The sequence below is a fragment of the Ahaetulla prasina genome, chromosome 11 (genome assembly GCF_028640845.1).
Source record: "Ahaetulla prasina isolate Xishuangbanna chromosome 11, ASM2864084v1, whole genome shotgun sequence".
NCBI lineage: Eukaryota > Metazoa > Chordata > Lepidosauria > Squamata > Colubridae > Ahaetulla > Ahaetulla prasina.
The window spans coordinates 13,886,708-13,909,991 of NC_080549.1; the positions used below are offsets into that span (position 1 = coordinate 13,886,708).

General features: G+C 46.9%; 1 protein-coding gene across 4 annotated transcripts in view; it reads left to right on the plus strand.

The window, feature by feature from the left end:
• Nucleotides 1-23,284, plus strand: part of MID2 (midline 2) — a 231,955-nt gene that overhangs the window by 178,284 nt on the left and 30,387 nt on the right. For all 4 annotated transcript variants that reach the window (XM_058196559.1, XM_058196562.1, XM_058196560.1 and 1 more), the window contains exons 5-7: nucleotides 6,035-6,183; nucleotides 9,437-9,564; nucleotides 12,434-12,577. In XM_058196559.1, the coding sequence (XP_058052542.1) occupies nucleotides 6,035-6,183; nucleotides 9,437-9,564; nucleotides 12,434-12,577 (421 nt within the window). The remainder of the gene's footprint in view (nucleotides 1-6,034; nucleotides 6,184-9,436; nucleotides 9,565-12,433; nucleotides 12,578-23,284) is intronic.

Genomic DNA, 23,284 nt, shown 5'->3' on the forward strand with positions numbered 1-23,284 from the left:
ATGGGAATTGAACTCATAGACTATTGCACTTTAGTTGATTATATATAAGGTATTAGCTTTAGGTGCTGTCCAGGTCCTGGTGGTCCATGGTGTTGCAGGAAGGAATATATAGGCAAAAGGCAGATTCTATCTCACCACCCCCTCACTGCCCCTGTTCTCCGCTATCTACCCGTCCATCTTCCTTTCTTTTTTGGTAATCTAGTAATAGTATTTCTTATTTATTTTATTGTTCTATTCTCCTCCTCCTCCTCCTCCTGCTCCTGCTCCTCCTCCTCTCCCCCTCTTCTTCTTGTCCTGCTCCTGCTTCTTCTCCCGCTCCTCCTCCTCTTCTTCTCCTCCCCCTCTTCTTCTCCTCCTCCTCCTCCTCCTCCTCTTCTTGTCCTGCTCCTGCTCCTCTTCCCCCTCCTCCTCTCCTCCTCCTCCTCCTCCTTTTCTTCTTCTTGTCCTGCTCCTGTTCCTCCTCTCCTCCTCCTTTCTTTTCCTCCTCCTCTTCCCTAGCCCTCCTCCTGTTCTTCTCCTCTCCTCCTCTTGTTCTTCTTGTCCTGCTCCTGCCCTCCTCCTCCTCCTGCTCTTCTCCTCCTCCTCCCTCCTCTTCTTCTCATCCTGTTCCTGCTCCTCCTCCCTCCTCCTCCCCTCCCCTCCTCCTCTTCTCTCCTCCTCCTCCTCCTGCTCCTGCCCTCCTCCTCTTCTTCTTCTTCTTGTCCTGCTCCTGTTCCTCCTTCTCTCCTCTCCTCCTCCTCCTCTTCTTCTTCTTCTCATCCTGCTCCTCCTCCTCTTCTTCTAGTCCTGTTCCTGCTCCTCCTCCTCCTCCTCCTCCTCCCCTCCTCCTCCTCTTCTCGTCCTGCTCCTTCTCCTCCTCCTTTTCTTTTCCTCCTCCTCCCCTTCCCTAGCCCTCCTCCTGTTCTTCTCCTCCTCCTCCTGTTCTTCTTCTTGTCCTGCTCCTGCTCCTGTTCCTCCTCCTCCTGCTCTTCTCCTCCTCCCCTCCTCTTCTTCTTCTCATCCTGTTCCTGCTCCTCCTCTTCCTCCTCCTCTCCTCTTCCTCCTCCTTCTCCTCCTCCTGCTCCTGCTCCTCCTCCTCCTGTTCTTCTTCTTGTCCTGCTCCTCCTGCTCCTCCCCCCTCCTCCTCTTCCTCTAGTAGCCCCATAGTGACATAGGTGGCCAATAAATTTAACAAATATACTGTAAATAAGTAAATTTTTTTGAGAGCAAAATGGCCGTCTGCGTATCTCCCTCAAGGATACAGTCAATCACCTTGGATCCAATCCCTCCAGAGGGCGTCATTGGCAGGTCAGACATGGTTCTTATACCCAGATGGCTACTTTCACATCCCCAAGGCCCAAAAGTTAGCTTGCTTGTTCTTCTGAATTCTAAAATAAACCCTCAAACCAAGCAAGCACCTTTTTATTTATTTATTTATTTATTTATTTATTTGATTTTTATACCGCCCTTCTCCCGAAGGACTCAGGGCGGTGTACAGGCAAAAATAAAACAGATAGTACAATATACAATTTAAAATGCGATTAAAAAACTTATTTTAAAATTGGCCTGAAAAGTATACAATGAACTAAAAACCCCATTTAAAATTAGTTAATAAAATTTAAAATTTAATAAAATTCAATTTAAGCCAGTCCCGCGCGAATAAAAAGATGTGTCTTCAGTTCGCAACGGAATGTCCGAAGGTCAGGTATTTGGCATAAATCTGGGGGAAGTTCGTTCCAAAGTGTGGGAGCCCCCACAGAGAAGGACCTTCCCCTGGGGGCCGCCAGCCGACATTGCTTGGCGGACGGCACCCTGAGAAGTCCCTCTCTGTGAGAGCGTACGGGTCGGTGGGAGGCATGTGGTAACAGCAGGCGGTCCCGTTGTTTTTGTTTTTGTCTGCCTTCAGCGTCTTCTCTTTGACTTTCCCCTCCCTCCATTGGAGATGGTAGAGGAGGAGGGGTTGGAAAGAAATGTGAACATCTGGGAAGACTCTCATGGGTTCCACCCAAGATACAAGTGCTTTATGTAAAGGAGCTACAAACTTTGAAATATTCCATTCCAAAGAAGTGGGAGGGGGGGGGACAAAAGAAATTGACAGTGGCTGGGATCACTCCAAACTCTTCTTCTTAAATCCAGGTTAAACCCTAACAAAACACCAGGCTTGCAGGTAGAGAACAAAGAAATTAACTGCGTTGTGATGGCTGGTCCACACAATATCCTAAGAGGGTGGCTGGGTTTCCACCATGCGCTGAACCCTTTGCTCAACCTCGTTTTAGTCTGCTGTAATGTGGGAATCTAACCCCTAGGTCTGAGGTTGTGGGGAGTGGAACGGCTAGCTGTGAATTCTTGCCAACGAAGGAGAATATTGTAGCTCAGGGTTGAAATCAGAAGTCCTTAGCAACTCTCTGAGCTTGGTGGTTTTCTGGCAGATGTTTCATTCGTGCTAGCACTGATGATGCTACCTAGTTGGATGATGAAACATCTGGAAAAAAAACCCATCAAACTCAGAGAGCACTGAGGACCCCATAGTCGTCATTCTCCTCCTCCTCCTCCTCCTCTCCCTTCTAGCACTGATAATGTTACCTAGTTGGGTAATGAAACATCTGCAAGAAAACCAGTAAGCTACTACCTTTAAAGCGCTACCTTTAAAGCGCTCCATGGCTTAGGGCTGGGTTACTTATGGGACCGCCTACTGCTACCGATTGCCTCCCACCAACCCATGTGCTCTCACAGAGAGTGACTCCTTAGGGTGCCGTCTGCCAAGCAACGTCGGCTGGCGACCCCCAGGGGAAGGGCCTTCTCTGTGGGGGCTCCCACCCTCTGGAATGAACTTCCCCCAGGACTCCGCCAACTTCCTGACCTTCGAACCTTTCGCCGCGAGCTGAAAACATATTTATTTATTCGCGCAGGCCTGGCATAGAATTTTAGATTTTATTTGGTTTTTAATTTTTAGTGGGTTTTACTGTTTTAAATATATTTTAATCTGGGCCAAATTTAATAAGTTTTTTAAATATTATTTTATCTTGTATTTATTCTGTTGTTCTGTTTTATCTGGCTGTAAACCGCCCTGAGTCCTTCGGGAGAAGGGCGGTATAAAAATCTAAATAAATAAATAAATAAATAAATAAATAAATAAATAAATAAATAAATAAATAAATAAATAAATAAGCTCAGAGAGCACCAAGGATCCCACAGTCTTCCTCCTCCTCCTCTTCCTCCCACAAATCCCATTCCCTTCCAGCACTGATGATGTTACCTAGATGGGTCATGAAACATCTGCAAGAAAACAACCCACCTCAGGGAGCACCAAGGTTACCTTGCTTTGCAAGCCAACTTTTGCTTGCAGACATTGTACTTGCCTTTCATTCTAGGATCCCTGAATGCAAGAGTATAAAAAAACCCAAAACCAAGCCAACACACAAACACACACACACACAGAGAAGTTTGAGCAGAGCAAAGGTAAAAGTTCCAGGAGGAGAAGGAATGGAGTTGAGGCTGCCATTGGGGCAAGGGTTAATCATGCCTTCTTTGAGGGAAGTGACAGGCATCCACAGAGCGAGATGCTGGCGCATTTCAGCCGTGGGCGTGGGTCTCTTCTACTTTCCCGTCACTTGTCAGAGAGGGGCTCAGACTGACAGCCTGCTCTTGGCAGCTACTTCAACTCTGATTTAGAAGCTGACAAGGAAGTGTTTGGAGAGCTGCTGTCATGTTTTCCGGTTGCCTGCAAAGCATCGGAATAATCCAAATAATCTTTGGGGAGGCCTTGAGTTGAGCTGTGTATGCAGGGTGCATTTCTCTCTGAAAGGGGGCAGCTGTGATCAAACAACCACCTTCCACACACAAACTGTTTCGTTCACGTTGCGCCAAAGATGGGCTAAAGCAATATTGTTCTGTCGTTTTTGTATAATAAGTGCGGCAAAATAATGCCGAATGCTGGTACACTGTTTCTTTGGGCTCCAATGACTCTGGGGCAGTGGTGAAATCCAATTTTTTTTTACGACCGGTTCTGTGGGCGTGGCTTGGTGGGCGTGGTGTGGCTTGGTGGGCATGGCTTGGTGGGCGTGGCAGGGGAGGGATACTACAAAATCTCCATTCCCACCCCAGTCCAGGGGAAGGATACCGCAAAATCTCCATTCCTACCCCACTCTGGGGCCAGCCAGAGGTGGTATTTGCCAGTTCTCCAAACTATTGAAAATTTCCACTACCGGTTCTTCAGAACCTGATGGATTTCACCCCTGCTCGGGGGGAGCCGTAGAACATAGAATAATAGAGTTGGAAGGGATCTTGGAGGTTTTTTGCAAGCCTGCTTTAACTATTGAACCTGGCTTTCCCGAATAATGGTTTCCAATTGGAAAACATGATGTGAATTCTAGTCCTTTATCAACTTATCAAGGAGAGATCCAACCTCGAAATAAAGAGAATTTTTTCTCACAGTGAGAACAATTAACAGGTGGAACTGCTTGCCTCCAGATGTTGTGGGTACTCCATCGCTGGAGGTTTTAAAGAAGAGATTGGATGTCTGCCTGCCTGCCTGCCTGCCTGTCCGTCCGTCCGTCCATCCAACCATCCATCCATCCATCCATCCATCCATCCATCCATCCATCCATCCATCCATCATCTCTCTCTCTCTCTCTCTCTCTCATCTATCTATCTATCTATCTATCTATCTATCTATCTATCTATCTATCTATCTATCTATCTATCTATCTATCTATCATCTATCTATCTATCTATCTATCTATCATCTCTATCTATCTATCTATCTATCTATCTATCTATCTATCTATCTATCTATCTATCTATCTATCTATCTATCTATCTATCTATCTATCTATCATCTATCTTCTAACTTCTATCTAGCTATCTATCCATCCATCATCTATCTATCATCTACCCTCTTTTCCCCAAAATAAGACCCAACCGAAAAATAAGTCCTAGCACAATTTTTCAAGATGCTTGTAATATAAGCCCTACCCCCCCCCCAAAAATAAGCCCCAGTTAAGATTGTCAGCCAGATGGATCCATTTAGTACTGTATTTCCCCCGAAATAAGACCTAACCAGAAAATAAGCCCTAATGCATCTTTTGGAGCAAAAATTAATATAAGACCCAGTCTTATTTTTGGGGAAACACGGTATCCATCCATCCATCCATCCATCCTATTTATTGGCCATAGGATGGGCCGTGGTGGCTGTAAGATAGGCTGTAAGATAGCCTGTTATTGAAACACAGCTGCCTGCAATTACTGCAGGCTCGAGTCCCACCAGGCCCAAGGTTGACTCAGCCTTCCATCCTTTATAAGGTAGGTAAAATGAGGACCCAGATTGTTGGGGGGGCAATAAGTTGACTTTGTAAATATACAAATAGAATGAGACTATTGCCTTACACACTGTAAGCCGCCCTGAGTCTTCGGAGAAGGGCGGGATATAAATGTAAATAATAATAAAAAAAGAAATGTAGTGACTTACAGAGTGAGTGTTCAGTGAAAATAAGGATATTCCTACCTGCTCCCCAGTTGCTTAACCATCAAACTAGTGCAAGAAAACCACATGCCATCATCCATGAGTATTTCCTTAAAATTCTCTTTGTGCCTCCAAAGCAAAATTTGAAATTGAGAGAACGGTAGTAGTTAAGAAAAAACAAAACAGGAGAATATCTGTTTCTGGGGTTAGCTAAACCTGACAGAGGGCTGGACAGAGAGTGGAAATGTTTCCATGAATTCATTAGGGATACATTATGGAAGCTGCTAATGATTCCGTCGGCTTCGAAGCACATATTATCCTGCAGTCTGAAAGTCTGGTCCCCCATTGAGAAGGTTCCCTCCCTGCCTGTAGTTGCTACAACACTTCCTTTCCCAGCATCGAGACCACCCTGCAGGACCTGCCTTCCCTTCAGCTTTCTTTCATCTGCTAGTTCATTCTCTTCTTTTGCTCCTCTGTCCCTTAATTTTAGAGGGATGCCTTAGACACCTTATCGTTTCCTCCAGAAACGATGCATGTGCTAATGAGATTCCGGTTGTTGTTGCTGTAGCATCCTCTGTTTTTCTTTCCCCAAAGGTGATGAAGCTGAGGAAGCTAGCCCAGCAGGTAGCCAACTGCCGGCAGTGCCTGGAGAGGTCCACAGTCCTCATCAACCAAGCTGAACACATCTTGAAGGAAAGCGACCATGCGCGGTTCCTGCAAACAGCGAAGAATGTGGCAGAGAGGTACCACTCCAAAGATAAAATCGTGTTGTTGTTTTGCTAAGGTGTAGTTTTGCTAAGAGATCGGCAGGCCCTGTTGTGACCCAGGCCCAAGTAGGTACAGTAGTAGTAGACACAATCAGTTCAAAAACAGACTTTATTAGAACAGCTGAGAATTAACTCCTTCTCAGCGTCATCCAAACTAAATCAAAGCAAATTCTTCATAACGCAAGTCTTCAGTCTTATCACCAACCTGCCAAACTGCCAAAGGTTTTTCTTGGCAAAAATTCAAGAGCAGAAGATGCCGACAAGAAATAAATGCAGCAAGACTATCAACATTGTTTTCCAACAAAGAGCCCAAATGCCATTGCTGGTCTTTTAAGCCTTATGGGAGGGGCCAGTCATCTCTTGGCCCTACTCCCAAGTTGTCCTCTTTGCTTGAGCTGCTCTTGCCTTCTGGCAGCTCTTCTCATGCGTGCATTAGGAACAGGCTCCTCCTGTTCCTCTGCCTCACTACTGTCAGCCTCTGGAGGCTCTGGAGTCTGCACATCACTCCCAGATGGCCCTGGCCCCATCTCTGCCTCCGATGCAGAGCCCTCATCTGGGCCTTCCCCAGCCTCCAGGACTCTTTTGAGGGAGACTGGACATAGAAGATGTCGTATCCTTCCCCCTCTGTTAAGGGAGGGCAGAGAGAACCACTGGTTTGGAAAAGGGGTCAAAGAGGCCATCCATGTCAAAATTGAACAGCCCTCTTCTGTCTCCAACCTACAACAGTCCTTTCAACAGTTCCAAGAAGGCTCCACACCCATTTGCACCACTCAGGTGACCCTGAAGACACAGATAAACCTCCAGGTGGCCTCAATGACTCTCTAAAAGGATGCAAATGATCAGCTTTCTGCAAGGAGTATCAATCCTTCCATTCCCCACCATCCAGTCAGAGCTGAAGAAGCTTCTCGGGTGAGAAGGGAAATGACTTCAAAAAAAAAAACCCAGAAGGTCCAGTTGCCTCTTGGAAGAAAAAAAAAAAGCACCTTTGGGATAATCAGTTCCTGAATATTCCTTGAGTAGCGTCGCAACGAAGGCTGCGCAAGGAAGCTGACTTGTCGTTGTGTTTGAGAACAAGGCTCAGAGACGGTCTGCTGCAAGACGAAAGCTCTTAATCTCATGGAACTCCTTGCCTCGAAGTACGGCTCAAAACCTTGATAGAGGTTTTTCCATCTACAAGGGAAAAATCAGCAGGCTGTTTCAGCCTCTTCAGAAGTCCGTGCAAAGCTTTGGATTCTATTTCAAACAACACGGAGATGGTTTTTTTTTTTTTCCCCTGGATGTCCACACAAAAAAATGTCAGTTGCATCCTGCAGATTCTAGAGAAAGTCAGATCCTGGACATGAAACCCCGTGTGATGGGAAGCATTCATAGTATGAATCCCACTACTCGTTCACCTTCCTCCAGAGGGATCTTCTCTGAGCACACACACACACACACACACACACACACACACACACACACACAGATCAGTGACTCATTCACATAAAGTGAAAAGTTGGAGAGAGAAGATTGCAGAGCAATTGTCGGTTCCTGGTGAGGAAAGGAGAAGAAAGGTCCAAGGGCGACTTCCGTGGAAGAAAGGAAGCGTAGACCTAGAAGAAGGAGGTCCAAAAAATGGGAAGGAGACACTTAATGGGCAGCCAGGCCAGGCCACTAAAACCCATATGCCACATATGCCCCATGTGTTGCGTAAGCTGAAATTGATCAATCAGAATAGAGCTAAAAGGGACCTTGGAGGTCTTCTAGTCCAGCGGTCACCAACTGGTGGTCCGTGGACCACTGTGGGTCCATGAGAAAATTTTGGTGGTCCCCAGAAAAATTATTTGCATTTTTTAATATTACACTAAATCGGGTCCTCAAACTACGGCCCCTGGGGGTAGATACGTGCATGTGACTGGTTGGGTGTGGCCAACTCGACATCACTCACATCAAGGGGCTCCTCACTGGCCCCTCCCCTGCCAGCCGCTCCTTGTCGCGAATGGCAGGAAAATGAGGAGGGGAATATTCCTGCCTACCATCCTTCCCTCGGGTCTGTGCTGAGATTAAGGAATGGATGACAGGCAGGAAAATCCCCTTCTCCATTTTCCTGCCTTTCACAAAAACGGCTCCATTCTATCTGCTCCCATCCCCCACGTCCCCTCCCGCCTGGAGACTACCTTAAAAGGGACAGGCTGCAGCAGCTCCGTTCTGAATGGAGGGAGAAAAGTTAGCATTCTCCCTGCTGCATTTAACATTGAAATTCTGTGGCAGAGAGAATGCTAACTTTTCTCCCTCTATTCACAATGGAGCTGCTGCTCCCTTTATGGTTCCCTCCCAGTCCCCTCCCTCCTGGGGACTATCTTAAAAGGGACAGGCTGCAGCAGTTCCGTTCTGAATGGAAGGAGAAAAGTTAGCATTCTCTCTGCTGCATTTAACATTGAATTCTATGGAATATCGAGCGGCCGGACGTGGGTGGAGCCAAGGAGGGGTAATTACTACGGGTTCAGTGAACTGATGCCCATAATCCCTAGCGGTTTACCCGAACCGATCCGAACCGGTAGGATTTCACCCCTGATCTCACTCCACCTTCCAAGCATGTCCATTCTCGAAACAACCCAGCATTAAAGCAACACGCAGCCATTATGCAACGTCATTACATAAAGATCAGCGTTAGGGGCCAGCGATGCTGGCCTTTTATAGACTGATACACAACTTAATAATTAATTCACTTGTACGTGGTTAATGTATTCCAACCCTCCTTTTCAGGCAAGTAACTCTTGCTGAGATGAATGATTTGTCTCTGCTGATTAGTAATACTGTCGCCGTTTTGATGTTTTCAACTTCCACTTCTGCTGTATATTTCTTGAAGCCATTTTTTGGAGCGGAGCTGCATAGAAATAACAGTAATAAGTAAATAATAAATGAAGGAATGAAATAATGAACTGGGTTAGGTAGGGGGCTCCGAATGCCAATCCAGCTTCCAGATTTTTATACAGAGGTCTCGCCTTCCAAATTTTTAGGGATGTTTCCATCGTCCGGCTGGTCTCCCTCTCCCTCTCTTTCTCTCCCCTTCCCCTTCCCCAGCCTCAGCTCCCCTCCCTCCCCTTTGCTACAAGAGTTTTACAAAAATGGCAAGGCTGTTTCCAGCTCTTTCATCAAAAAATCAAAGCGCCGCCTGGGAGTGACAAGCACCACCTAATGGTTAGCGATGCTCTCTCTCTCTCTCTCTTTTTTTTTTCCTGTCTTTCAGGGTTGCCATGGCAACTGCATCCTCTCAAGTTTTGATACCCGATATCAATTTTAACGATGCCTTTGAAAACTTTGCTTTAGATTTTTCCAGAGAGAAGAAATTGCTGGAGGGGCTGGATTATCTAACAGGTTTGTGCCGATTTTGCGGTCTTAAAAGGTCTTCGGTGGGTTCCTTTCCTTACCTTCTTGCTCTGTTTTTTTCTTCTTCTTCTTCATTTTTCTTTTTTCCAGCACTCTGGACTTTTGTGGATAAGTAAAGGGGGGAGGCGATTTACTTTTGTTCCGTTTGAGTCTTGTAACCTCAAGTGTAAAACCTACTTGATATTTGAAGGGGAATTTATTTCTGCCAGCCAGGCGCCAAAGAAAACAAGGATTGCCACGTAGGGCACCAGAGCATGTTGCCCGGCTGCAAAGTTCACATCAATAGGATGTCAGTGTACAGCTAGTCCTACGGAAATTGGGACTGGAATTTCTGTCGCTAAGCAAATGAGCTTGTAAGTGGGAATGTCCCATGATCACACCATTTAGCAATGGAAATTCCAGCATTTCTGGTTGCCGTTGTTAAGTGAGTGACGGTGGGTCGTTCAACAAGGACATCACAGGGTGGCCATCTGCCAGCTTCCCATCCAGCTTTCGACAAGCAAATCAATGGAGAAAGCCAGGTTTGCTTACCAACTGCATGATTTATTTAAACGCTGCAATGATTTGCTTAACAACAGTAGCAGGTAAAGGTAAAGGTTCCCCTGCACATGCGTGCTAGTCGTTCCTGACTCTAGGGGGCGGTGCTCATCTCCGTTTCAAAGCCGAAGAGCCAGCGCTGTCCGAAGACGTCTCCATGGTCATGTGGCCGATATGACTCAACGCCAAAGGCGCACAGAACACTGTTACCTTCCCACCAAAGGTGGTCCCTATTTTCCTACTTGCATTTTTTAGGTGCTTTCGAACTTCTAGGTTGGCAGAAGCTGGGACAAGGAACGGGAGCTCACCCCGATATGCGGCACTCGGGATTTGAACCACTGAACTGCCGACCTGTCCATCGACAAGCTCAGCGTCTAAGCCACTGAGCCACCACGTCCCTTATAACAACAGTAGCAAGGAGGTTGAAAAACTGAGTGCCATTCTCTTAGCCATTAGCTTGCTTAGCAACGGAAATGCTGCTGCCATCTGTGGTTGCACAACGAGGAAGGAAGGAAAAAAAAAATACTTTGAAAGAGCTTTGGGATTTGAGCTTTGGGATCAGCTTTGGTCTAAGATAGCAATATCCAGCCCTTGCTAGTAAATACAGGTAGTCCTCGACTTACGACCAAAATTGAGCCCAACATTTCTGTTGCTAAGTGAAACATGTTAAGTGTGTTTTGCCCCATTTTATCACCTTTCTTTCCCCCGTTGTTAAGTGAATTACTGCAAGTGGATAAGCTAGGAACACAGTTGTTCAGTGAATCGGGCCTCCCCAGTGACTTGGCTCATCGCTACATGGAATCACATGACCTTGGGACACCCCAACGGTCATAAGTATGAACCGGTTGCCAAAGCGTCTGAATTTTGATCCTGTGATCGTGGGGCTGCTACAATGCTTACAATAAGCGTGAAACGCAATCACAAGTCACTTTTTTCCGTGTTGTTGTAAATTTGAACGGTCACTAAATGAACGGTTGTAAGTCGAGGACCAACTGTATAGATGCAAAAACAATCAGTGCTAGGTTGTGGGTTCTAACCAATCGTCAACCGCTGCAGTCGACATAGTAAAGAAACAAAACTTGCTAGATAGAATATTGATCTTTACTTTAATGGACACCAAAGAAAACCAAGACAGAGTTACTTAGAGTTTCTTTCTCATGCACTCTACTTTCCCAAGACTCTAATATCTTTTCTGTAATGACCTGGTGCTGTCCTTCCCCTTCTCTGTGTCGGTCCCACCTTGTATCACAACCAGGCTGTAAATTGCAGCGAATCCATGCAGTACACAACAAAGGCAAAGGGCACAATGGCTCAGGGGTTAAAGACACTGAGCTTGCCTAGGACAGCCCGGGTTCAAGACCCGAGCATTGCAAGACTGGGTGAACTCCCGTTCACTTGTCCCAGCTCCTGCCCACCTAGCAGTTCGAAAGCATGCACATGCAAGTAGATAAATAGGTACCACTTCAGTGGGAAGGTAACCGTGTTCCGTGCACCTTGGCATATAGTCATGCCGTCCGCATGACCATGGAAGCGTCTTTGGATAATCCTGGGTCCCTTGGCTAAGAATCAGAGATCAGCACTGCTCCTTAGAGTTGGACACGACTGGATAAGGAAACCTTTACCTTTATAGAACAGAGATGGATAGTGTTGTGTCTTCGGCTCCCGAGCCTGGCCTCCTGGCAGAGAGTGACTCAAGGAGCGAGGGGGAAGAGCCGACAGGGCTTCCCTCTGCAGGACCTTCCTTTCTGGCTCCGCTTCAGGTCCCAGAGGCAGGCCAGGTGAAGGAGATGATGAGGCCTCTTTCTCCCGCACCTTCCCCCTCCCAGGCAATGCCTCAAGACCCAGCTGCTGGCAATTAGTCCTGGTTAAATCCCAGGCATCGCAGAAAGGAGAGGCGGGAACAACAAAAAAAGGGATGGGGCAGGCCTAGAGAGTGCTGAGTCACAGAGCCACATCCCACAGGGTATAAAAGCAGGAGGAGCTGCTCTATAGCTTCTTGTGAAGGACAAAAACTGACTCTTGGAAACTTTGGCTGCAATATTTCGAGACTAAGAATTTGGCTTCTGGATTTCTGTTTATTTCTGAACTCTTGGTTGCTCCAGCAACGAACTGCAGATACACTGGCTTCTGAGGAGATAAGAGAACTTGGCAGGCAATCACAGGTTCATTGCCAGAACTGATATCTGTTGTAGAAATAAATTGCTGGCAAATATAGTCAGCTCGCGTGTCCTCTTGGTTGTGGTTGCGGGGGACAGAACAGATAGTTTCTCATGAGGAAGACAGAAAGCTGCTCACCTCTTGTCTGCTATTGCTTCTACAGCACCCAACCCACCTTCTGTCCGTGAAGAACTTTGCACCGCCTCCCATGACACCATCACCGTCCATTGGATTTCAGATGACGAGTTCAGCGTCGGCTCATATGAGCTCCAGTATACCATCTTCACTGGCCAGGCCAACTTTATCAGTAAGTCACTGTTGGGCTAGGTTCTTTCTTCAGCTTCTACTGGTACCGTGATGAGGTAGGCTTCTATTCAACCATGTCATTGCTGAAGCGACAGCTAATTTGAATGTCTGGCTATAGCTATAGCAGTCATCTTCTTTTAACGATCCCATAATCCCTTGCGGTGTGGAGTCTGAGAATGGAGCTAGCGGAGTGTTTAATGGGCAGATACCGTTCCTGTCATCAGTGCGGAGTTTTGTTTTGCAGATATATTCTCATTGTGCCCAGAGAGAGAAATACCTGCCTCTATCTAGGATGGAACTCAATAAGAATTACAGTATATATCACCTCATAGCTCTTTACAGCCCTCTCTAAGCGGTTTACAGATTTAGCGTATTGTCCCCAACAATCTGGGTCCTCATTTTACCGACTTCAGAAGGATGGAAGGCTGAGTCAACCTTGAGCCGGTCAGGATCAAACTGCTGACACTAAGCAGGGTCAGCCTGCAATATTGCATTCTAATCACTGCCATCAAGGCTCTCTGGAATGTCCTTGAGACATGGCTTGCAACTTCAGATTCATCTTCTCCGTGTCCTGACCAATTAGTTGGCATTGAAAGAATTGAGATGGCCCCAAATATTTGCTTATCTAAAGGAAGGACCTCCAAGAAAAAAAAATGTATGTACTTTATCATGCATGTACTTCAAATTCACTAAGATATTTGAACATCGCTGGAAATTGCTGGATGGAGAAAATGTGTATTTGTGTTATGGGGTGGGGGATTTTTCCTGTTCTATCCTCAGCTGAACATATCCGTAAGCAACACGGCACCAATTCTGGGGGGCGCATTAAAATCTTGGGATTGGATCAGGGGTGAAATGCTGGGAGAACCAGTAGTAAAAAATGCTACCAGTTCAGGCGAATTGGTAGTAAAAAAAAATGCTACCGTTTCGGGCGAATCGGTATTTCCGACGATCAGCTGTGCCGCGTGATTTAGCAAATCTAAATCATACGGCACAGCTGTTCCCCCCACTCGCTGTTCTACTTACCTTTGCAGACTCAGAAAAGGTTTCTTAATCCTCCTTTTTCAGCTGCTTGGTAGCGCCTGCAGTACGCATGCGCACAAAGCACTGTTTGGAGCACGCTGCGCATGCGCACATGAACCAAACTGATAGCGAAGTGAACCAGTAGCAGACTTCAGAAAATTTCACCCCTGGATTGGATGTGCTTAGAAGGTCTACCCCACCTGCTTAGAATCCCCCACCCCGTTTTCCATCAGCTCATTAAAAAAAGTGTTTAGACCAGGTGCATCTAACCTTGGAAATGTTTTTAAGATCGGTGGACTTCATGCTGACTGGGGACCTCTGGGAGTTAAAGTTCTCAAGGTCAGACACCCCTGGTTTAGATGGTGGGTGATAGAGGCATCGCTTGATTAGTCACTCATTCCTTGGAGATGCAAGACTCTGAAGTCTTGCTGGCTTTTGGACCTGCCCAAACTCCAAGCTAGAGAAGTTAGGTAGCTGTACCAGTCTGTCTCATCAAAAGTTAATTAGTGGTTGGGTGATTTGTGGGATGTAGAGCATGAATCCATCAAGGATCTTGGCCTTCACAGTTGTCCAAGCAAGAATTATCCCTGTCTCCCCAGTGCACCGTAGAGAAACTTAATTTTCTCTTGCTCTCCCAGGCAGCCGTGTAACTAATCTCTTCATCAAGCTTTCTCTGATAATCCACTCAACTCTTTCAAGGTTCTCTGAGGGAAATTTATGGATGCTTTTCTAAGAGACTTATTGGATTATTGTTGTACATAACTGCTTGGCTTTTAAAAAAAAAATCTTACGACTTACTCAGAGGTGGGATTCACTTACCTTCCCTACTGGTTCGCAAATGTGAGCATGTGTGTGCTTGGCCTTCCGGACATGCTTCCACGCATCCTCGACCTTCCACATGTGCTCGGCCTTCTGTGCATGCTCTTTGCTCTCTCTCGCGCCTTCCGTACATGCACACGGTCTCCAAAACATGGCTAAATAGAATGTCATAACCTCTGGGCAGGTGCCCGAGGTCTACTGCAGTCAGTGCCACCGGTTCATTCGAACTGGACAGAACCGGCTGAATCCCACCACTGGACTTACTACAACGTTGTATGAGACATTGTATGAGTAAATCTGGCTTGCTAGGCCATAGATGCAGAGTTGAACCTGTGGTGAGGCAGATGTCAGAAGTAGCCATTTGCTCTGTGGCTACTGCATATGCTTTAGATTGATTGCTAGCTGAAACCTATAGCTCAGGGGTGTGAAACTCAAGGCCCATGGGCCAGATCTGGCCCATGGGGTATTTAGATCTGGCCCATGGGGTCACCCTGGAAACAGTGAAGGACCACACTGTGCCTCTGCCAGCGAAAACAGAGCTTAGGACGGGTGCCCGCAGTGGCAGAGGGCTCCAGGAAGCCATCGTGGCTGAAAAGAGAGCCTCAATGAATGACATGGAGCTGGCCACACCCACCCTAGCCACGACCCCCCCAGGCCCCTGAGGTCAAACACTGTGTTGACCCAAGCCCAAGTAGGTAGTAGTATAAACTCAGTCAGTGAAAAAACAAACAAAGTTTATTCGAAAAGCTGAGAATTACTTCATTCTCAGCGTAGTTCAACTAAATTAAAGCAAATTCCTCCCAACACAAATTCCTCAATCCTATCACAAACCTTTGTCCAATTAGGCAAACTGCCAAAGGCCTTTTTTGGCAAATGTTCAGAAGACACCGATACAAAAATAAATGCAAGAAGTTGAAGCTACTAACATTGTTTTTCTGACAAAGCCCAAATGCCATTGCTGGTCTGTTTTAAGCCTTATGAAAGGGGCCACTCATCTCTTGGCCCTACTCCCGAGTCGTCCTCTTTGCTTGAGCTGCTCTTGCCTTCTGGCAGCTCTTCTCATACGTGCATTAGGAACAGGTTCCTCCTGTTCCTCTGCCTCACCACTGTCAGTCTCTGGAGGCTCTGGAGTCCGCACCTCACTTCCCAATGACCCTGATTCCACCTCAGCCTCGGATGCAGAGCCCTCATCCGGACCTTCCCCAGCCTCCAGGACTGGCCCACGCTCTTCCTCAGCCTCATCGCTGTCCGTTGCCAGCTCCGCAGGCTGTTGACAGACCACAACAAACACAACCCTGTTGTGACCCTCAATGAAATTGAGTTTTACACCCTTGCTATAGCTCAGACTATAGCTAGAGACTCTGACCATTGTATTCCACTCCATTGACTTCTCAACTCAGCCTGAACTTTCAGGGTGACCTTTAGCAAGATCGGAAATAGTACGATACAATCACAGTCCAGGGAAGGGGAGGGAATCGATTGCAAGCATTTTAGCTCAGTACTCTGGGACCAACCCTTCTGAGTGGCTTGCTGGTCTCTGATAGCTCACCTGGAAGACAAGTCATCAGAAAGATAATAGAGGTAAGCTGCAGGTTGCGGCAGCTACTGCTTAACTAGATGTGATAGTGGGGAGGAGCGGGAGGGAAACTGGCTTTCCACAACAGTTGTTTGTAAGTAATGAGGCATGGCTATAAAACCCCAACTTCAAACTCTATCATTCGGCATCTCTTATCCCCCGCTTTTATCGACTTTAAATTCTTTTTATTCAAGCAACAAAAGCCTCCGTAATTTCATGTGCTGGCTAAAAGCCGACTCAGATAATCACAGTGTAATTTATTTGTGTTATATTGGAATGCATTGTAGAGTCCTGTTAGAGAGCAAAGGCATTCTGAAAATGGCTTGAAGTAGAAGAAGGAGTGGCAGAATCAGGGGTGGGCTGCTGGGGGTTCACGGGGGTTCGGGAGAACCTCTAGGTAAGATTCTGTGCAGTTCAGAGAACCCCCAAATCCCACTCCTGGCTGACCCCATCCACCCTGCCTGTTGTGCCTCGTCCGCTTTCCCCGCAGCCGGGCCCATCTTATCTGCTTTCGAACGCTGAGGAATGTCCTAGCATGCCTCCCAGCCGCAGCCCTGGCTCCATGCCCAGACAGGCCGAGGAGGAAGAAGTGCCTCCAGCCCCCAGCTCTGGCTCCATGCCCAGGCAAATGGAGCAACTAGACCCCTCCCCCTCCCCCACAGCATGTGAGCCTGAGGAAGGTCAATTACCAACAGCTGCAGACTGGAGTGACCCTCGCTTCAGAAGAATTGATAGGCAGCGGCGACAGAAGGAAGGGAGGGGCAGGCCTGGATAAGTGCTGAGTCATGGAGCCACACCCCATGGCCTATATAAAGGATCTGCTTTCTGGCATTCTCTGAGTCAGGCAAAATCTAACATATCTTGCTGAAATCACTTTCTGGTCTCCTGCCTGCCTTGAGAACTTTGCTAGGACTTTGGCAGAGCTGCAGAGGCACGCCTGATTCGGATTTCCCTGACCCGGCCGTCAGCGGAGGAGTGGGACACGACACTGCCCTGCCCCTCCCAGAAGTCCCCACGTGGCCCATTTTGGATGCAAGTAAGTGTGAGGCACATGCAGAGGCTCGGGGTGGGAGAAAAACGGGCTTACTGGAAGTTCAGGTCCATAGCGGAGGAGGGCAGTTTTGCCGTCCCCAGGCTCCGGAGGCTTTCCCTGAGCCTCTGGGAGGCCATTTTTATCCTCCCGGATGCTCGAGGAAAACGTCCGGAGGGCAAAAACACACACACACCGCTACGGTGGAGGAGAGCAACTAGTCCACGCCCACCATGGCCACGCCCACCCATCAACCGGGCAGAGAACCCCTTGCTAAAATTTTTGAAGCCCACCCTTAGGCAGAACCTGGGGGTGGAGTTTAAAGAGGGATTAACCTAGAATCCCTCCATAACCACAAGTGGCTAAATTTAACCCTCTCTCCCCCTGAATTCACTTGGCCCTTATTTAACTGTTATTGCTTTTATTCTTTTTTATGTTGAGGTTTTAAAAAACTTTTTGTAAGTTGCCCAGAGTCACCGAGGGTGAGTGGGTGGCTGTATAAATCCTACAAACAAACAAATAAAACTTCAAGCAGATGCTGACTTTTGGTTCAAAACATTCCCGAGTGTAAGCATTTTAGCAATAATTCTGTTTTTATTTTATTTATTTATTATTTTGATTTATATACCGCCCTTCTCCCGAAGGACTCAGGGCGGTTTACAGCCGAATAAAAAACAAAAATACAAAAATTAAAACATTATTAAAAAACTGATTCAATTTGGCTAGAAATGATTAATAAAACTAATAAAAGCCCCCATTAAAACTATTAGGCCAGCCCTGTGCGATGAAAAGGAAATGTCTTGAGCTCGCGACGAAAGGTCCGGAGGTCAGGGAGTCGACGTATCCCTGAAGGTAGCTTGTTTCAGAGGGCAGGAGCCCCCACAGAGAAGGCCCTCCCCCTGGGGTCGCCAGTCGACATTGTCTGACCGACGGCACCCTGAGGAGACCCTCCCTATGGGAGCGCACTGGTCGATGGAAGGCAATCGGTGGCAGCAGGCGGTCCCGTAAGTAACCCGGTCCTAAGCCATGGAGCGCTTAATGGGACCTTCACATTTATACCTGATCTTTGGTGCCTGTCACTTCCCCATCCTGTTTGTGGCAAGCGAGACTCGGAAAGCATTCTAGCTTTGCCCTCACCTGCTAACTTTCCTTTGTGATTTCGCGTAAAGAATTCAGATGACCTCCCTTTCCTGAATTCTGAAATGGCACTTTCTTGGGAAAATCTCACCTTTTATGATGGGTGTTGTGTTTATTTTTTATGATTTGTTTTATTTATTGTTTGTCAAACGTGTACAAGATGGCAGGTATGAATATGAACATGGACATGAACGAAGGAAATGGATACAAAGAAACGGGGACAGTAGGACAGGGACGGTAGGCACGCTGGTGCACTTACGCACGCCCCCTTTACTGACCTCTTAGGAACGAGGTGAGGTCCACGGTAGGCAGTTTAAGGTTGAAGCTGTGAGGGTTTGCGGCTGTAACAACGGAGTCGGGTAGAACATTCCAGGTGTTGACCACTCTGTTGCTGAAGTCTGTGGGCCTCTGGTGGCTCAGACTGGTAAGACAGTCTGTTATTAACAGCAGCTGCTTGCAATTACTGCAGGTTCTAGTCCCACCAGGCCCAAGGTTGACTCAGCCTTCCATCCTTTATAAGGTAGGTAAAATGAGGACCCAGATTGTTGGGGGCAATAAGTTGACTTTGTATATAATATACAAATGGATGAAGACTATTGCTTAACATAGTGTAAGCCGCCCTGAGTCTTCGGAGAAGGGCGGGATATAAATGCAAATAATAAAAAAAAAAAGTCGTGTTTTCTGCAATCGAGTTTGGAGCGGTTTACTCTGAGTTTTTATCGATTGTTTGCCCATGTATTATTGAGGTTGAAGCTGAAGAAGTCGTTGACAGGTAAGACATTGTAGCAGACAATTTTGTGTACTATGCTTAGATCGGACTGCAGGTGGTGCAGTTCTAGATTGTCTAAGCCCAAAATTTCAAGCCTGGTGGCATCAGGGATTCTATTGTGAGCAGAGGAGTGGAGTACCCTTCTTGTAAAATACCTCTGGACCCGCTCAATCATATTAATGTTCGATATATAGTGTGGATTCCAGGCAGACGAGCTGTATTCGAGAATTGGTCTGGCAAAGGTTTTGTATGCCCTAGTTAGCAATTCAATGTTACTGGAGAAGAAGCTTCACAAAATTAGGTTAATAATACTTTAATTGGGTTTTGGTAGGTAGAAGCGTTCTGGCAAAGCATAACCCACTGAACCTAAGAAAAAAGGAGAGAATATATTATCCATGAGTTCAGTACGAGAAAGGAAAGGACACAACCTCTCATGTTATAGTCTTGGTGCATAAGTTGAGATGTTACACTGAGATAGGTCCTCTCCAGCTAGCAATAACAATAGCACTTAGACTTACTGTATATATTGCTTCACAGTGCTTTAGCATATTGCCCCCAACAATTTGGATCCTCATTTTACTGACCTCAGTAAGATACAAGGCTGAGTCAAACTTGAGCTGGACAGGATTGAACTGCCGAACTGCTGGCAGCCTGTAGTCAGCAGAAGTAGCCTGCAGTACTGCATCCTAACCACTGTGCCACCATGGATCCTAAGCTGGTTTTCTTGGAGTTGGCAACAGTTAAAGCAAGAGGAATGAAAGATTATTACATTCATGAAGAATAATCAGGTTCATTAAGTGGATTTGAGTTGAGATTGGAATTAAAGTTAGTTTTTTGTCGCTGTTCTGACCTAGGCTTGCTGAGAAAGTATACAGTACAAACTTAGTCCCGAAAAACCTCTTTAATTCAGACGGCTGTGAATTATTGTCATTCCCAGTCCGAAGGGCGTATCAAACAGTCTAGCAGGGAGTGTTTACAAACACCCACCTTATCACCCTTGGAATGCTGCCAGAGAACTAATTGCCACACGCAGGGCAAGGCCAAACTTAGCACAGAGTCAAACCGAACTTTTCCACAGCTTTTACCAACCAGATGAACTAATTGCTTCCTGCAAAAGGTCACATCCCATTTCGCTTCTCCTTTATGTCTTATGGGAGGGGCAATCATCTCCAAGCCTTACTCCCAAGTCGACCCTGTTTTCTTAATTGTTCCTGTCTCCTGGCAGCTCTGCGCATGCGCAAATTGGGGACAGGCTCATGCTGTTCTTCTGCCTCTCTGATGTCAGACTCCAGAGACTCCACTCCGGAGGCAGCAAAGAACTACCAGATGGCCTTGGCCCCCTCTCTGCTTCTGACTCAGAGCCCTCGTCCGAGCCTTCCCCAGTCTCCAGGACTGGCCCACGTTCCTCCCCAACCCCCTCACTGTCTGAATCTGCTGCCAGCTCTACTGGCTGCTGGCAGATCACAACAGCCACTGCTTTTCTAAATTTGGTCTCCAGCATGTCAGTCAAAAGCTTAAGTGGCCCTTGGCCGCCAATCTAGGGGCATAGATCAATCTTCCCCAATTGTTGGCCTCACAGAAGAACAGTAAAAGGTTGTAGATCCAACCATTCTGGAAAAAGCCAAAGTGGATAAGAGTCAAGCTGAGAGCCTCCGGGGGGCAAAGATGACGGTGACATGATGGATCAACAATCATTCATTCAAGGTCGTGAAGCTTAAAGCTTGTTGACACATAACAGGAGGAAGAAGCAATAGGTTTGAGTCACCTTGGGGCACAAGAAGGATTTTGCATCTTGTGCTTTGACAGAGGATAATCAACCCTTATGTAAGCTTCATCCTTGCAAGCAGTCGGGCTTCTTATACAGCCACGCCGTGCTGTGTCTCTGAGACCCTTAAGCCAAGTTCAAGGCTACCAGCTGTGTTGTTCCACACTGGGAATATCTGCCACTATTGTGCCTGGGATACAACCTGATACAACACAGCTCTGCCTGGAGCCTGAGGGTATCTTCTCAATTTTATGCCCCCACCTTGGTCTCCTGTTCTTTCCACCCAGGAGCGGAACAATCCGATTCCTTCTTCTCTGCCAGCCTTAGCAGAACCTGAGCTTCGCTAGTGGGAAGGGTGGATGGAAGAAACAGCCAGCAAGATTGCAGAGGCTGTGTCTCCAGGCAGACTGCAGGAAGGTACAAGAAAAAGGAGGGATTGTTGTTGTTGTTAGTTGCAAAGTCGTTAGTTGTGAAGTTAGCTGCTATCCAACCCATCGCGACCCCCCCATGGACAACGTTCCTCCAGGCCTTCCTGTCCTCTACCATCCTCTGGAGTCCATTTAAGCTCATGCTGACTGCTTCAGTGACTCCATCCAGCCACCTCATTCTCTGTTGTCCCCTTTTTCTTTTGCCCTCAATTGTTCCCAGCATTAGGCTCTTCTCCAGGAAGTCCTTCCTTCTCATTAGGTGGCCAAAGTATTTGAGTTTCATCTTCAGGATCTGGCCTTCTAAAGAGCAGTCAGGGTTGATCTCCTCTAGGACTAACCAGTTGGATCGCCTTGCAGTCCAAGGGACTCGCAGGAGACTTCTCCAGCACCAGAGTTCAAAGGCCTCAATTCTTTGGCACTCAGCCTTCCTTATGGTCCAACTTTCACAACCATACATTGCAACTGGGAAAACCATCGCCTTGACTATACGCGCTTTTGTTGGCAGGGTGATGTCTCTGCTTTTTAGTACGCTGTCTAGATTTGCCATAGCTTTCCGCCCCAGGAGCAAACGTCTTTTAATTTCTTAGCTGCAGTCTCCATCTGCGGTGATCTTGGAGCCCAGGAAAATAAAATCTGACACTACCTCCATTTCTTCCCCATCTATTTGCTAGGAATTGAGAGGGCCAAATGCCATGATCTTAGTTTTCTTACAGTACCAAAAGGCAAAAAGGGAGGGATAGTAAGAGAAAACAAGCATCTGAGGTTTCTTGAAGAATTCCTTTGCTTTTTGAAGGATGCCCGGCGCAACTGAACTATAGGGGGTGTTCCAGAAGATGACCCCCTGCAACAAAATCAAGACTCTCGTGGCACAAATTACTCAAAAAAGGATGCTGCAGCAGACAGCCACTCTACCCTCATTTTGCCATTCTCTACATAGCATACCCAGGTAGGAGTAGGAATTGATGCCACCCTCTGAGTTAATCACTAGAGAGGGATTGATTGACCTCTTCTCTTCCTCTCCTCCAGATACATTACAAAAAGGCTTCCAGGCTTCCAGAAATCTCCTGGAGTTTGCTCAAATTCAAGTTCGTTGCCGCTATGATACCATCTAACCATCTCATCCAGGAATTGCCTGGACTGGGTAATCCTGACATTCCTTTCAAACCTTCATTTGTCAAGGGGGAGGACAGGATTAGATTCTTGGAAATCAAATCAGTCAGTCGATCCATCCTAAAGGAGATCAACCGTGACTGTTTTGTGAAAGGAGAGATGCTGAAGCCCAAATACTTTGGCCACCAAAAAGAGAAGAGAGGATCATCAAGAAAGACCCTGATGTTGGGAAAGATGGAATGCAAAAAGGGGAAAGGGGCGGCAGGGGATGAGATGGTTAGATAGTGTCATTGACACAACAAACATGAATTTGGGCAAACTCTAGGAGATAGTGGAGGATTGTTTGTTGTGGTTCATGGGGTTGCGAAGGGTTTGGATATGACCTAGTGACTGAATAACAACAGCAGGAGGCCAACAGTACCAAGTGCTATCATTTCCAGAGCTACTTCGTCTGTTGAATAAGCTGTATTGCGGGTTTCGTCCCACCTTTGGGGACCAGGGACTGAACCTCTAGCCCAGTGGTTCTCAACCTTTATAGTGCTGCAACCCCTTTAATACAATTCCCCACGATGTGGCGACCCCAACCATAAAATTATTTTCGTTTTGAATTTATCGCGCCTGAAGCCGTATTGGCTAGCGATCTGAACTGCTTGTGATTGCCTTGAGGACGGAGGCATTAAAGAGGAGACTCCTCCCCTATTAAGTCTATCGCCGCCTGAAGCCAGATTAGGCTAGCGATTGGGAGTGATTGCAGCTGGCTTGAGAGGGAGACATCAGAGCAAAGATTTCTCTCTTTTTTAATTCATCGCGCCTGAAGCCGAATTCGGCTAGCGATTTGAAGAGCCTGCAGCTGGCTTGTGGAGTCAACCATTGGAGCGCAATTCTTTGACTCGCAAGTATACTTCCCATATTTCCGATGGTCTTAGGTGACCCCTGGCAAATCATCATTCGACCCCCAACGGGGTCCCGACCCACAGGTTGAGAACCGCTGCTCTAGCCTAACCTTCAATGAGGAAACAAACTCCTTGGGGCAATTAACTTGGGAGTTAGT